Genomic DNA, 13,133 nt, shown 5'->3' on the forward strand with positions numbered 1-13,133 from the left:
ACCCCAGGAAGACTAGCAACCGCGGCAGCGGAAGCTAATGGGGATCCGAATAAAGAATAAAGAATAAAGTGGTACGTCGAAAAAAGTGGGGGCCGAGTGTGTTTTGTGGGGCGAGCGTTGCGGTCAGCTGTTGGCGGTTAGCAGTTCGCAGATAGCGGTTCACGGATAGTCGCCAGCAGTTGACAGTTAGCGGTTTAGCGGTTGACGTACCCGGCCAGCAGAGACAGATGTACTGCTTGGCCCCCTCCAGACAGGTGGCTCCATGGTGACAGGGGTCTGAAGCACACTCCGGTATGTCCTCCTCACAGTGGGTCCCCATGAAGCCTGTGTCGCTACAGTCACACTCGTAGCTGTGTGCACAAACAATTTACAATTTAGGCATTTAGCAGAGGCTCTTAATCCAGAGCGATTTACACAAAACATACATTAACTACTTTAACCCTATAGCTACATTTCGACCATTTGACAAGCTCAGAATGCATTTTCAGAGCTTGTAGATCTGCTATTTTCAAAAGATTTTTTTATACATTTGAAAACATGAAATGGGACATTCTGCATAAAGAGTACTTTTACTTTTGAGACTTTTAAAGCACATTTAGATGCCGAGATACTTTTGTACTTTTACTCAAGTACATTTTAAAATTCCGGATTTTACTTAAGAGTATTTCTGAATTGCAGTATTGATACTTTTAGTAAAAAAAAAAAGTAAAACATTTGAGTACTTTTTTACACCACTGCATAATCACGCCCAGGCCTAGTTGACGTTAACGCATCCGTGTCACTCTAAATTTGAACCACTTTAACCATTATGCTTTAACTATTAGAAAATAGCAGATATACCGGTACCAGTTCCCGCCGCGCTCCGAGCTTGGAGATCTGCTATTTTCGAAAAATCTTGAAAATGTGTTCAAATCTTTGAACATATATATTTTTAAAGCAGACAATTGTAATGCAAATTTTTTCTTTCTTTGGGTCCCTGGAACGGGATCCGCGGTCCCGTTTGGGTCCACGGTCAAATACATATAATTCTAGGGGGTCCTTGACTTGAAAAGGTTGAGCACAACTGATATAGAAACAAGAGTCTTTCAGAAAACCGTTAGGATTTAGAAGACATTTTTAGGTAGTGTAACGACCCTGCAAGAGATCCGGCCGTAACTCGCTCCGCCAAGCGGGCTAGCCTTCTTGGGGTTGCGGGTTGCTTCCTCGTCTGCTGAGTGGGGGTTGGGGGAGCTGGGGTTCGCGTCCCGGTTGGAGCGAACTGCCTCACTCAGTCTGCTAAACGTTACATTGGTGTCAGAAGGGCGGACCCGTGGAGCGTGCCCTCGCTTGAGGGACGTGAGGGACCGGCCGTGTGCAGTGAAGCGTGAAGCGCGAGGGCGCGCTTCTGTGAGGAGGGGGTAGTGTAACGACCCTGCAAGAGATCAGGCCGTAACTCGCTCCGCCAAGGGGGCTAGCCTTGGGGTTGCGGGTTGCTTCCTCGTCTGCTGAGTGGGGGGGCTGGGGTTCGCGTCCCGGTTGGAGCGAGCTGCCTCACTCAGTCTGCTAAACGTTACAGTATTTATTTGTCAGGTCTTAATGAGTTAACATAGGAATATAATGCCCTGCGTGTCGTACCTGTTTACCATGTCGTGACAGACGGCTCCATTTTGACAAGGATCGCTGGCACACTCATCGATGTCGACCTCACACTGGGTCCCTTCGAAGCCCTCCACACATTCACAGGTGTACTCGCCGATGAGGTCGTGACAGGTGGCTCCGTTGTGGCACGGGCCGGACTCACACTCGTCTATCTCCAACTCACAGTTCACTCCTGATGGACGGGGGAAATGGTGGAAACCAGGGGCGTAAAGACTTGATGAGTTCATGGAAAAGGACTTGTATGGTGAGAATGACGACAAATATCGTCTGCCGGACAGAAACCTTGTATCTCTATTATTTCATCTTTTTTTAATGTTCTTTCATAAATGAATGCCCTTTTACCCGTCTGTAAAAAGTACCCTCTCCAGACCATGAATGTAGTTTTTACTATGGTGAAAGAAATGCAAATGCCGTCTTTCCATGCCATACCTGAAGGCGGCATTCGAGAGAATTGCCCTGTCCAAACTCTCCTGAACTTGAATGCAGCATTTTATGTTGAAAGTATTGCCCTCTCTGTGTAGAAATCCATGCTGTACGCCACACCTCCAGTATTGACTTGATTATACTTAGTTCAGTGTGGTATCAAGCACAGAAAATAGCCAACCTCCAATCTCACAAACGCGTCGCGCTACTGTGGGCTTGGAGGTCTGCTATTTTCGATATTTTCACCATAAGGCCCTTTTAGAAATTTCTGCCCCTACCTCTCTAACATTCTCTGCATGTTCTTGCTCCTGATGGAAGGTATGGGGAAATGGTGGAAACCAGGGGCGTAATGACTTGATGAGTTCAAAGAAAAGGACGGTGAGAATGACGACGAATATCGTCTGCCGGACAGAAACCTTGTATCTCTATTATTTCATCTTTTTCATGTTCTTTCATAAATGAACGCACTATTGTATATTTTGTCGTATCATGGCAGCTTGCCAATCTACAAGCTGACAACGCGTTGTCTTGCTTGTAGATCAGCTATTATTAAAATCTTCACCCATAATGACATGCCCAAAAATACGTTTGCCACATTGAAACTAAGTGGTTAAGTGTGTCTGTGGGTTTCATATCGAACCAATGAATAGTATTGTGAGTCTGTGACCAAATAATAATACATGAAGTGTGGGTCATGACCGAAAGTATAAGGTCGCGGGTGCAAGCGGCAGAAATGGGTTTCCTCAGACGGGTGGCTGGTATCTCCCTTAGAGATAGGGTAAGAAGTTCAGTCACCCGAGAGAGACTTGGAGTAGAACCGCTGCTCCTACACTTGGAAAGGAGTCAGCTTAGGTGGTTCGGGCATCTAGTACGGATGCCTCCCGAGCGCCTTCCTAGGAAGGTCCTCGATGCACGTCCCACAGGGAGGAGACCCCGTGGCAGACCAAAGACCAGATGGAGGGATTATATCTCCAAACTGGCTTGGGAACGCCTCTGTATACTCCCTGAGGGAGTGGAGGAAGTTGCTCGGGATAAGGAAATCTGGAGGTCTCAGTTGGAACTGTTACCCCCGTGACCCGATTTCGGATAAGCGGTTGAAGATGGATGGATGGATCCTACATTTCTAGGCCCAGCAGCAGGAGGGAGGGGGTATGAAGGGTACAGAGTCAGGACCGCAGGATATGCTGATGGAAATGAGCAAATGAGCACCAAATTCCTCACAAATTGGATTAGCCTACGCCAAGGTTGTTGAAGAGTTTGCTGGAGCGAAGTGAGACAAGTGTGTGCGCGTGTGCGTGTGTGTGTGCGTGTGCGTGTGCGTGTGTGTGTGTGTGTGTGTGTGTGTGTGTGTGTGTGTGTGTCTGTGTGTGTGTGTCACTGTTCTGCATCATCAAACAGGGTGGGGAGCCCAATTTTGAAAATGATGTCCCTCTTGGCAGGCCTACTTTTTGTATTATTTTTATTTTGACATACAAGGTTTCCACCCGACAGTGACCACATCACATCATCACCCAGTTTGGAAACAGGAGGCCTTATTCATTTACAAAAAATACAAAATTAAATTTGTACAAAACTTTATATTAATGAGGAGATTCACTTTATTGTGAAACAGCCCCGGGGGAAGAAATGGCATTAGAGTGTGATTCCTGCACAGTAAAGTATATTTACTCAAGTACTGTACTTAACGTACAATTTTGGATTACCTTTATTTTACTTTTGTACTCTGTTTCATGTGATACTTTTTCGTCCAAAATCGAGGACCACAATGGTTTCTATTGAGCATGTAACGTGTGATTTTTAAACATAGTGTAAAATAAATCAAATCAAAATCATTGTTCAATACTTCTACTCTACTTCTACTGCATGTTAGAGTTCTCTATTTCTTCCAGACTCTACCTGACCCGACCCAACGTTTTCGGGCCAGGTAGGGCCTAAAATCTATGCTAATTAGTCGGGCTGGGCCTCGGCCGGGCCAGTTAGGGCCCAGTTAGGGCCCAGTTAGGGCCAGGCCTTAATTTTCACAATTTGCATGTACCTTCAAATCCAATGAGGCACTCGCATTCATAATGGTCCCTGCCGTTGATGCAGGTGGCGTTGTTCTCGCAGGGCCGCGACGCACACTCGTTGATGTCCATCTCACAGTTGTAGCCCTGGAAGTATAGGGTGACCATATTAGAACCGGGACACTTAATCACTTGTAGAACAGCTATTTTCACTTTCTTTTTCTCTCCACCTGTTTTTCGTCAGGATGGGGAGAGTTAGTTTTAATGACTGCACCTTTGACTTTTCAACAGAACACTCATGATAAACCTAACCGTAATCCTAACCCTAACCCCACAAATAGTATGCCTAAACCTAACCTTAACCCTGTTCTAATTTACAAAAGATTATTTGACCAGGTAGGATATATAAGAGATGAACATGACCACATGACTAGAACCGCTAGTTCAGGTGATCTGGTAACACTTAAAGCAATAAGACTCCCTAATCGGGAGATAAGCGACCGTCAGGTCGCATGTATACACACAGCCTAATGGTGGCGCTAGAACAGGGGCATGTGAGAGATCAGGGGCGGAGGTTGTGGTTTGCCAGCCAAGGAGTGTGTGTGCAATGTTTGGGCATGGATAGGGGCAACGGTGGCGGAGATAAGAGTAGGGCCAAAAGTGTGACGTGCACGTAAGGCCTGCCCCCACTCGACCATGATTGGAGGAAGGCCCCACTCTATCCTGATTGAATCCACCAAAACCGAAACTGCTTTGTTCTCCTCACAGGTCAGACCCATTTTGTTATTATTTGAATTAAATTAAATCACTTACCCTAGCTACCTTTAATAGGCCTAGAATTATTGACTGCTTTAACCAGTGAAAAATAGCAGATATACAAGCTAGATCTGCTATTTTTGAAAAATCTTGAAAATCTGAATTTTGACCCGATTCTATAAGTGTCTTTTGAATCCTTCTAAGGTTTTTTGAAAAACCTATGTTTCTATGTCAGCAATCTGGCCAGCCATCGTCAAAGAAAAGGTCCTTTTCACTTGAACTGGAGCTCAGTTAGTCTGTTCTTGAGAGACTGCTATCAGTGACTGCTATCAGTGGTTCTCAAACCTTTTCATGTGAAAGACCCCTGAAAAAAAATATATTCATATCTCAAAATATTATAGTTCCAAGTTACAAACGTTCGTTCTAAAAATACATATATTCAAAGATTTGCACACATTTTCACGACTTTTTCCAAAAAATAGCAGATCTACAAGCTCGCAGCACGGCACTCAGTGCCGCGCTGTGAGCTTGTATTTTTCAACACTTAAAGCAGTCAATAATTCTAGGCCTAAATCATCCTAACCCTAACGGAGACTGCTCAGCGTACCTGGAAGCCGGGCACGCAGAAGCAGTGGAACTCGGCCACTCCGTCCACGCAGATGGCGCCGTTCTGACACGGGTGCGAGGAGCACTCGTCCACGTCCTCCTCGCAGGTCTGGCCCATGAACCCCGGCGCGCACAGGCACGCGAAGCCGTCCGGCAGCAGCACGCACGTCCCGTTGTTCAGGCAGGGCTCGTCGACGCAGTCCGTCACCTGGCTCTGGCAGTCCTCCCCTCCGTACCTGCCAGGAGGATTACACATCACACCATCCCTTGAAAAAATGTGGTTCACTGGCTTCCTTTAAAACAGACCCTGAATATATCTGTCCGTTAAACTCAAATCCTAACCGCAAAAATCTAGTTAAGAGGGCTGATAAAATCATTGGCATGCAGCCCCCCCTGTACTCTCAAAGAAATCTTTGATAAGACAGCGTTAAAGCAGGCCCTTAAAATCATCCGGGACCCCGGTCACATCTTATATAAAACTAGACCTTACCCGTTCAAAGATATGTGCTCCAAAATATGTGCAGAGTGTGGGTTGTGGGGAAAGTTACTGTAACTGGATCGTGCGTGAGAATATGTGCGGGAGCATCATAATGTAAGGAGCAGCTCGTGGAGGAGTGTATATTTATTTACCCGTTGGAAGATGAGACACACATCAAACGCACCTGGTGAAAGCGTGTGTGTGTGTGCGAGAGAGAGAGAGAGAGAGAGAGAGAGAGAGAGAGAGAGAGAGAGAGAGAGAGAGAGAGAGAGAGAGAGAGAGAGAGAGAGAGAGAGCACATTCCTAACTGTGAGAGAGGGAGCTGTGTGTGTGTGTGGGGCTACAGATCCCATGGCCTGGAGGAACGGACCGTAACCCTGGCAACAGACAGTAGAAAACGCTAATAAACTGCTTTAATTTGGGAGAAATGAAATTCGGGCTCAGTCACCGTTGGTATAATGCTAATGACCAATACCATGTGAACTTTGGGATCAGTTGCTGAAGCGAGTGAATAGATAAACGTAGATAAGCGTGAGCGTTAGAGCGTTAGAGCGTGAGTGTGTGAGTGAGTGAGTGAGTTTGCTGGTTTTATAGATAGATATACTGTATGAGCTGTCGCCATCCGGTAGACGGTACAGATCATCAGATGCAAAACGTAACAGATATACTGTAAGTTCTCATTCGCTCCGCTGTCAATCCAAGCTCTCAATAAGTACATTAATAAAAGACGATGAATTGCTGGGGGGACGGGAAATCTGTATGCTGGACTAGAGGCTGTTGATATATCGCACACTGGGGTGTCATGATGGGTGCGGGATACATTTTAGGTTTATATGTATGTATGTATGTACCGGTATGTATGTGTCTTTGTGGTTTTATATATATATTTTTTGGTACGCTGTTACCTCCATTGCCCAAGACAAATTTATCTTCGGAGACAATAAAGGCTTATTCTTCTATTCACCTTTCAGGAGGCCAAAAGGGGAGGTCATTTTCACCTCTCCCACTGAGCACTATAACTATAACTATAAAGAATATAGTTTTATAGTTGTTCTAAGCCAAGTGGCTCATGGCTGGTTCACACCAACTATTACAAAAATACAATGATGAAAGATATAGTTATTGTTATCTTTAAAGTTATGGTGCCCAGTAGGCTTTGTGATTTCTCAAAAATAGATCTGCAATTTTTGAATAGCTAAAGTCTCCATGCCATGGCGTGAGTAATCAATAGAAAAATAGTCATTTTGGGGGTGAACTACTCCAGTGGTGTCAGTTCAGAAAAAGCTAAGGTATGGCAACATGACTGGTGTCTTGCACGCGCGCCTTCGCGCACGTGCAAGCCACCAGCCATGTTGCCATACCATAGCAACAGGCATGATACATTTATTTTAAGAAGTACATTTTATTTTTTCCCCATTTCTACGGTTTCTTGGGCTGGATATAGCAGCCTGGAACGTTTGTTCAAGTGCAGCTAAACATGTTAGTAAACGTGCCACAATTAACAATAATGAATTACACCTGTGCAGCTGACCTGCGGAACCTGGGAATATACCATTTTGTCAAGATGAGGAGAAAAGTGTGGAGAATATAATTATAATACCTTGTCAAAGTGACCATTTTGTTACATTTTGCATTTGTAGTTATTTTACTGTAATTTAACAACATAATAACCAGCACAGAAATTCATGGATTTATATTGAAAAGTAACTTTTATTTCCCCCCCCTGGACCCAGGGTATGGCAGCTGCATACCCCTGCCATACCCAATTGACGCCCCTGAACTACTCCTTTAAGGCCCCTATAAGAGATTGTACAATAAACATAATGAAACATATATATATTCCGTACCCAGCAGGACACCTGCAGAAGTAGCCGTTGAGCTGGTCTATACAGGCAGAGTGGGGTTCTGAGCAGGGGCTGCTCTCACACTCATCCACCTCCTCAGTACAGTTATCACCCGCTAGACCCTCCGGGCATGTGCAGTGGTACTCCGCCGTGCCTGGAATTAAGGAGAGTGACGGTTGAATCAAACTAAACGGTTTAATTGATTATAACAAAATAATCGGCGATTGATTTTAATCATTGATTTTGGAGGGGAATTTAGATATTTATTTTTTGGTCTAGCGGCCACATTGTGAGCTGGTAGATCACCAGTTCTTTTGCTATTTTTGTGTGACACAGTTGTAGGGCTTTACGGCTAATCAATTTGGTCAATTAGACATTGTTCATGTCAATTAGTTGATATATTTTAAAAAAAAGACAGTAATCAATGGCATAATCACTTAAAATATCGTCTCTGTCGGGTAAAAACGGTAAAAAAAAGAAAATTAAGAACTGCCACTTTACAAGCTCAAAATGTGCCATGTTTCGTGCCTGCAGATCTGCCACTTTTGATGCTTTTTGTGTGGCGCTGTGTGATCAAGTAGGGCGTTGATTTGCAAAAAAACAGCGATATAATCAATAGTTACCTGGGATACTAGTGCAGTCTTCGCACGGAGAGAAGGCACAGGCGTCGTACAGCTCGTGGCAGTCTTTGCCCATGAAGCGAACCTCGTCTCTGGGACAGATGCAGGCGTAGTCGTCCATGTCGTCCACGCACGTCGCTCCGTTCTGGCAGGGCCCCGACAAGCATTTGTCGGACGTGGCCGAGCACAGTGTGCCTGAAGGAAATGAAAGGAAATGTTTAGTGATACGCAGTTCCATTTCATGTTTTAGAGCGGTGCTCCTGGAAGGAGCTATAAGGCTCCGACATCTGGCTTTGTCTGTGGCCTACATCTGGCCTACATCTTGGCACAAAGCCAATAGCTGTCTGTATGTATATATTTCTATAGAACATTCTCCACCTTTTCTTCATTACCTTTGTGTGACACTGTAGTATGACCGGTAGAGAAGTGGTTTTCAACCCTTTTCATATCATGGCCCATTAGTTATTGGGCATTTGAGCCACGGACCACCATTTCATGAGATTTAGCCTCTCAGACTTCGAATATTTTGTTATCGTTGGATAAAATGTGTCCACAATGACATGCTGTATTGATGTTGGTGCCATAGGAGGGATAACAGGCAAACGTAAATAACAGTTCTTCTACGAACTCTAATTGTGTAGACTTCTTGTAAATTAAGTAATGCAGATTTGTTTAACAATAATTTAACTCTTGAAGGTGTAAAATGAAATCGTTTAGCCGGGGACCACCTGGAACCCCCTCAAGGACCACTGGTGGTCCCTGAACCACTGGTTGAGAATGAGAACCGCTGCTGTAGTATGATCAGGCAGGGCATTAAATTACTAAAGAGAAAAACATACAACAGTTAGATAAAATAGATATGAGATATGAGGTTTCTGCCTGACAGCAGCGACTGTTACAAATGGTAAATGGTGCATTTATATAACGCCTTTATCCACAATGATGCATTACATTCACCCATTCACACAGCGATGACGGAGGAAACCGTGCAAGGCACCAGCCTGCACGTCGTCTTGCTCAAGGACACTTCGTCACTAACTGTGGGGGGAGAGCCCGGGATCGAACCGAGCGGCCACTCTACCTCCTGAGCCACTGCCGCCTCCCGTTCATTGGGTTTACTGTAGCATCGAAAAACAAACAGCCACCACCCTGCCCTTTTGTCCAGATCAGAGCGCCACTGCTTATGAAGGTTCCTTTTGTAATCATGTGGAACACGGTTCATTCTGCTGTTCATTCTCTCTCTCTCTCTGCTCTATTAGGAAGGGAAGGAGGCCAGCTTTGTTGCACGGCTCAGTAAGCAGGAAGTAGAACTGACACAACACAGAATTCTGCACAGCACTTGTTGTGTGTTCAGTGACAGCGATGTGAGTGGGAAGGAACCACTTTCAGCCTGGCATACGCAAATACATTGAAGAAAACATAATGAAAACATAATTAGTGACAGTTGCTGATCTACAAGCTCACAGCGAGTCGCATTGCAACACACTGTGAGCTTGTTGAGCGTTTATTTTTGACATTTTTTAAACAAAGCTCAAGGTTTTCATTGAAGCTTTTTATTCACCAGTTATAACTGATAAATCCAACCGGTGCATTTGTATATATATATATATTTTTTACAACAAGGGTTCATATATTAGATTGTAAAACAAGTGTGTTAATGTTTTCATTTACTTATTTCTATCGTTTAGAGAGTTTAGCGATTTTGATTTCAGTTGTTGGGGGCATGCATACAAGTGGCTATATATGACTTTTTAGACACAATAAGCCAGTGATTTCTTTATTACTATTTATTTAGAGTAACACTACTAGCCCCGATAAGTCACATCTGCCCATGAAAGATTGCAGTGCATCTTGGGAATGGGCTTATTGTGTCTAAAAAGACATACTTAGCTAAGGCAGGTGGAGTCTAGTTTACTAGGCTAATATTTAGCCACTTGTACCACTGAAATCAAAATCATTAAAATCACTAAAACGCTAGAAAGCAGTAAATGAAAACATTTTAATGCTCATCTTTTCTTTTCTATAATTATCTTTTGCAGGAATCCGACTGTCAGAATCCACCTTCACAGATAGAATAAAAGTGTGTTGTGCCCTAACAAGAAATAGTAGCTGAATTTTGAATTGCGGAATTCAAAATTTACTTGAGTAAAAGTAAAATGAACTCTAAGTACCAAAAGTAGATCTCATTAAGCGGCATGTCCCAATTCAGAAGTTTTCAAATCTAATAATCCAATAAATCCAATAAAAACCTGGCAGATCTACAAACTCACAATGCGTCACATTGTGACACATTGTGAGCTTGTAAATCGGCTATTTTCAAATGGCTGAAAGGTATACAGGGCTGAAGTGGTTAATGTATGTTTTGTAATAATAATAAAAATCTACAAAGTAAGTAGATTTAAAATAAATGTGTGGAGTAATAGTGACATATTTGACTCTGAGATGAAGTGGAGTAGAAATAAAAGTGCAGAAAATTGGACACTCAAGTAAAGTAAAAATAACTCAAAATTCTACTTGAGTACAGCACTTGAGTAAATAGTTACTTTCAACCACTGCAGTGCCAACCGCTGCATTTGTATTTGGCTCTCATCAATATAACGTGCAACCTGTTGCTTAGGGGATTACATGGCAGGCGGTGACACTGTTATCTCCCACACGGGACATTTAAATCTCTCACCTTCTTAGGCACTTCCTCCTGCTGCAATTCTATTGCAATGACAATCTATCTAAAACAGGGATCTTCAATGTTTTCAGGACAAGGACCCCTTAGCTGAGAGAGAGACATGAAGCACTACTAGAGCCTATATATTGTATACAATTGTGTTGCAAATTGAAAATGTTCATACATTTCTTAGACAGCTTAGACTTGTTTGACAGCACTGTCATCAGACAGTGTATGTTGGATTAATGTGTTTCTTCAGACATTTAACCACTTGAAACATCAATACTTCTGCTCTTCTTTTCCCTCTACACCAAACCTCTTTGCCAGAAATAGCCGATCTACAAGCTCACAACGCCTCGCAGCGCGAGGCGTTGTGAGCTTTTAGATCTGCTATTTTTGGCTAATGTTCCACTCAAACTAGGGAATGTGGTAACTGAGGGCCCCCTAGGGGTCCCGGACCACCCTGTTGAAGTCCCCTGATCTAAAATGTATAAGAAGGAGAAGAAGAAAAATAGCCCACTCACCCAGTTTGAACATCATCATCGTCAACAGCACTGTCCTCAGGTTCAAGCGGGCCGTCCCAGATTCCATGGCCAAAAGGGCAGGTGGGGGGGCCCTGACTCTTTTTTCAAACAGAGGAACAATATAGAAACTTAACAAAACAATGACAAAAAGTGTGACGCTAAAGGGTGACCATGCTGCAGGTGGTTTGCGTTTGCTCAGATGTAGGTGGCGGGCGGGCGGTCAGCAGACAGGCCATGGTGGGACACTAATCAGAGTGTAACACTGGCGTTACACAGACATACCGCTCTGCTCTGGGAGGTTAGGAGGTAATCAGCCATGAGGAGTATAGACGGAGGGCACGAAAACACGGGGTGGATTTTAAGATGTGTCCTGATGGCTGCTCGAGACGTAAATCGAGGGTTTTCCGACCTTTTTTCTGGATCAGGGCGCAACCCATCTGACCACCAACCATCTGCTTTTCTGAAAAGCCGCTGTGCACTTTCAGAGCACGTTTATTTGAATGATCAGGCAAACGCTTGCGTTCTGCCTTGGATCAATGGAAATAATATATATTTTTTTTGCATTATTCCTTTTTTATATTAACTAGCCCTTACCTGTTCAAAGATATGAGCTCCAAAATGATGTGCAGTGTGTGGGTTATGTGCACTGTGCACACAGTATATGAGGGATGGAAAGTAACTTTAACTGGTGCTTGCATGATGTAGGAGCATCAATGTAAGAAACCCGTTTCGTTTAATGGCTACAGAGATACTGTCCCCCCCCCCCCCCCCCCCCCCCAGCCCGCCCGCCCACCCGCCTGCACACACACCCGCCTGCCTGCACACACACACACTCCCCCCCCCCCCCCCCCCGTGTGTGTGTGTGTGTGTGTGTGTGTGTGTGTGGGGGGGGGTTTGTGTGTGATTGTGCATGGCCTGAACAACAGCGCCCCTCCCTTAACATGTGTGGTCACAAAAGGTACTGTAGGCTAAATAGATATAGATACACCATAAAAATGCTATTATACAGCATACGATTTGTGAAAGTGACAAACGGGCTTCACAGTTATGTCAGGTGTGTTCATATGGTAATGGTGATGCGATTTCAGATCAATTGCTCCAGGCACTGAGGAGAAACGCGGTTTCAGACAGACAGACACTCACTCAGACATCTCCAAAATTATAGTATAGATTGTTGTCAATAAAATCAATAGTGATTGACCAATTATTTGGGGGCCCACTTGTAATACCATCACGGCCTGCCAGTGGGCCCGGCCCCGGGACCACAGGTTGGGATCGGGAATCGCTGATGGAAATGGTGCATTCATACAGTATGTCCAATTTCTGCAAAGCATTCTTTACATTCTCACACTGACAGCCGAGGAAAACCATGCAAGAAGGGCGTCAAACCTGCATGCTCGCCGGGAACGATTAGGGGTTCGGTGTCTTGCTCAAGGACACTTCGACCGGGCGGGGACCTTCCGGTTCCACGACAGCCGCTCCACCTCCTGAGCCACCTGCCGGCCTTTGCATGGAAGTGGGGGGGAACGCCATGTACTCCACTCAGCAGCCATCCGGTCCGGGTTTTAGTCCAGATCTC

The 13,133-nt window shown here is 44.5% G+C and overlaps 1 protein-coding gene across 1 annotated transcript in view; it reads right to left on the reverse strand.

Annotated features, from left to right (window-relative positions):
• Nucleotides 1-11,621, reverse strand: part of crb2a (crumbs cell polarity complex component 2a) — a gene marked incomplete at both ends in the record, with an annotated part of 35,381 nt that extends 23,760 nt beyond the window's left edge. The window contains 7 exons of the mRNA XM_080742771.1: nt 211-350; nt 1,615-1,810; nt 4,097-4,211; nt 5,428-5,662; nt 7,752-7,902; nt 8,372-8,563; nt 11,555-11,621. Coding sequence (XP_080598897.1) covers nt 211-350; nt 1,615-1,810; nt 4,097-4,211; nt 5,428-5,662; nt 7,752-7,902; nt 8,372-8,563; nt 11,555-11,621 — 1,096 coding nt within the window. The remainder of the gene's footprint in view (nt 1-210; nt 351-1,614; nt 1,811-4,096; nt 4,212-5,427; nt 5,663-7,751; nt 7,903-8,371; nt 8,564-11,554) is intronic.
• Nucleotides 11,622-13,133: the final 1,512 nt, after the last annotated feature.

This window comes from Nannobrachium achirus (genome assembly GCF_963921795.1).
Source record: "Nannobrachium achirus genome assembly, chromosome: 15".
NCBI classification, from domain to species: domain Eukaryota; kingdom Metazoa; phylum Chordata; class Actinopteri; order Myctophiformes; family Myctophidae; genus Nannobrachium; species Nannobrachium achirus.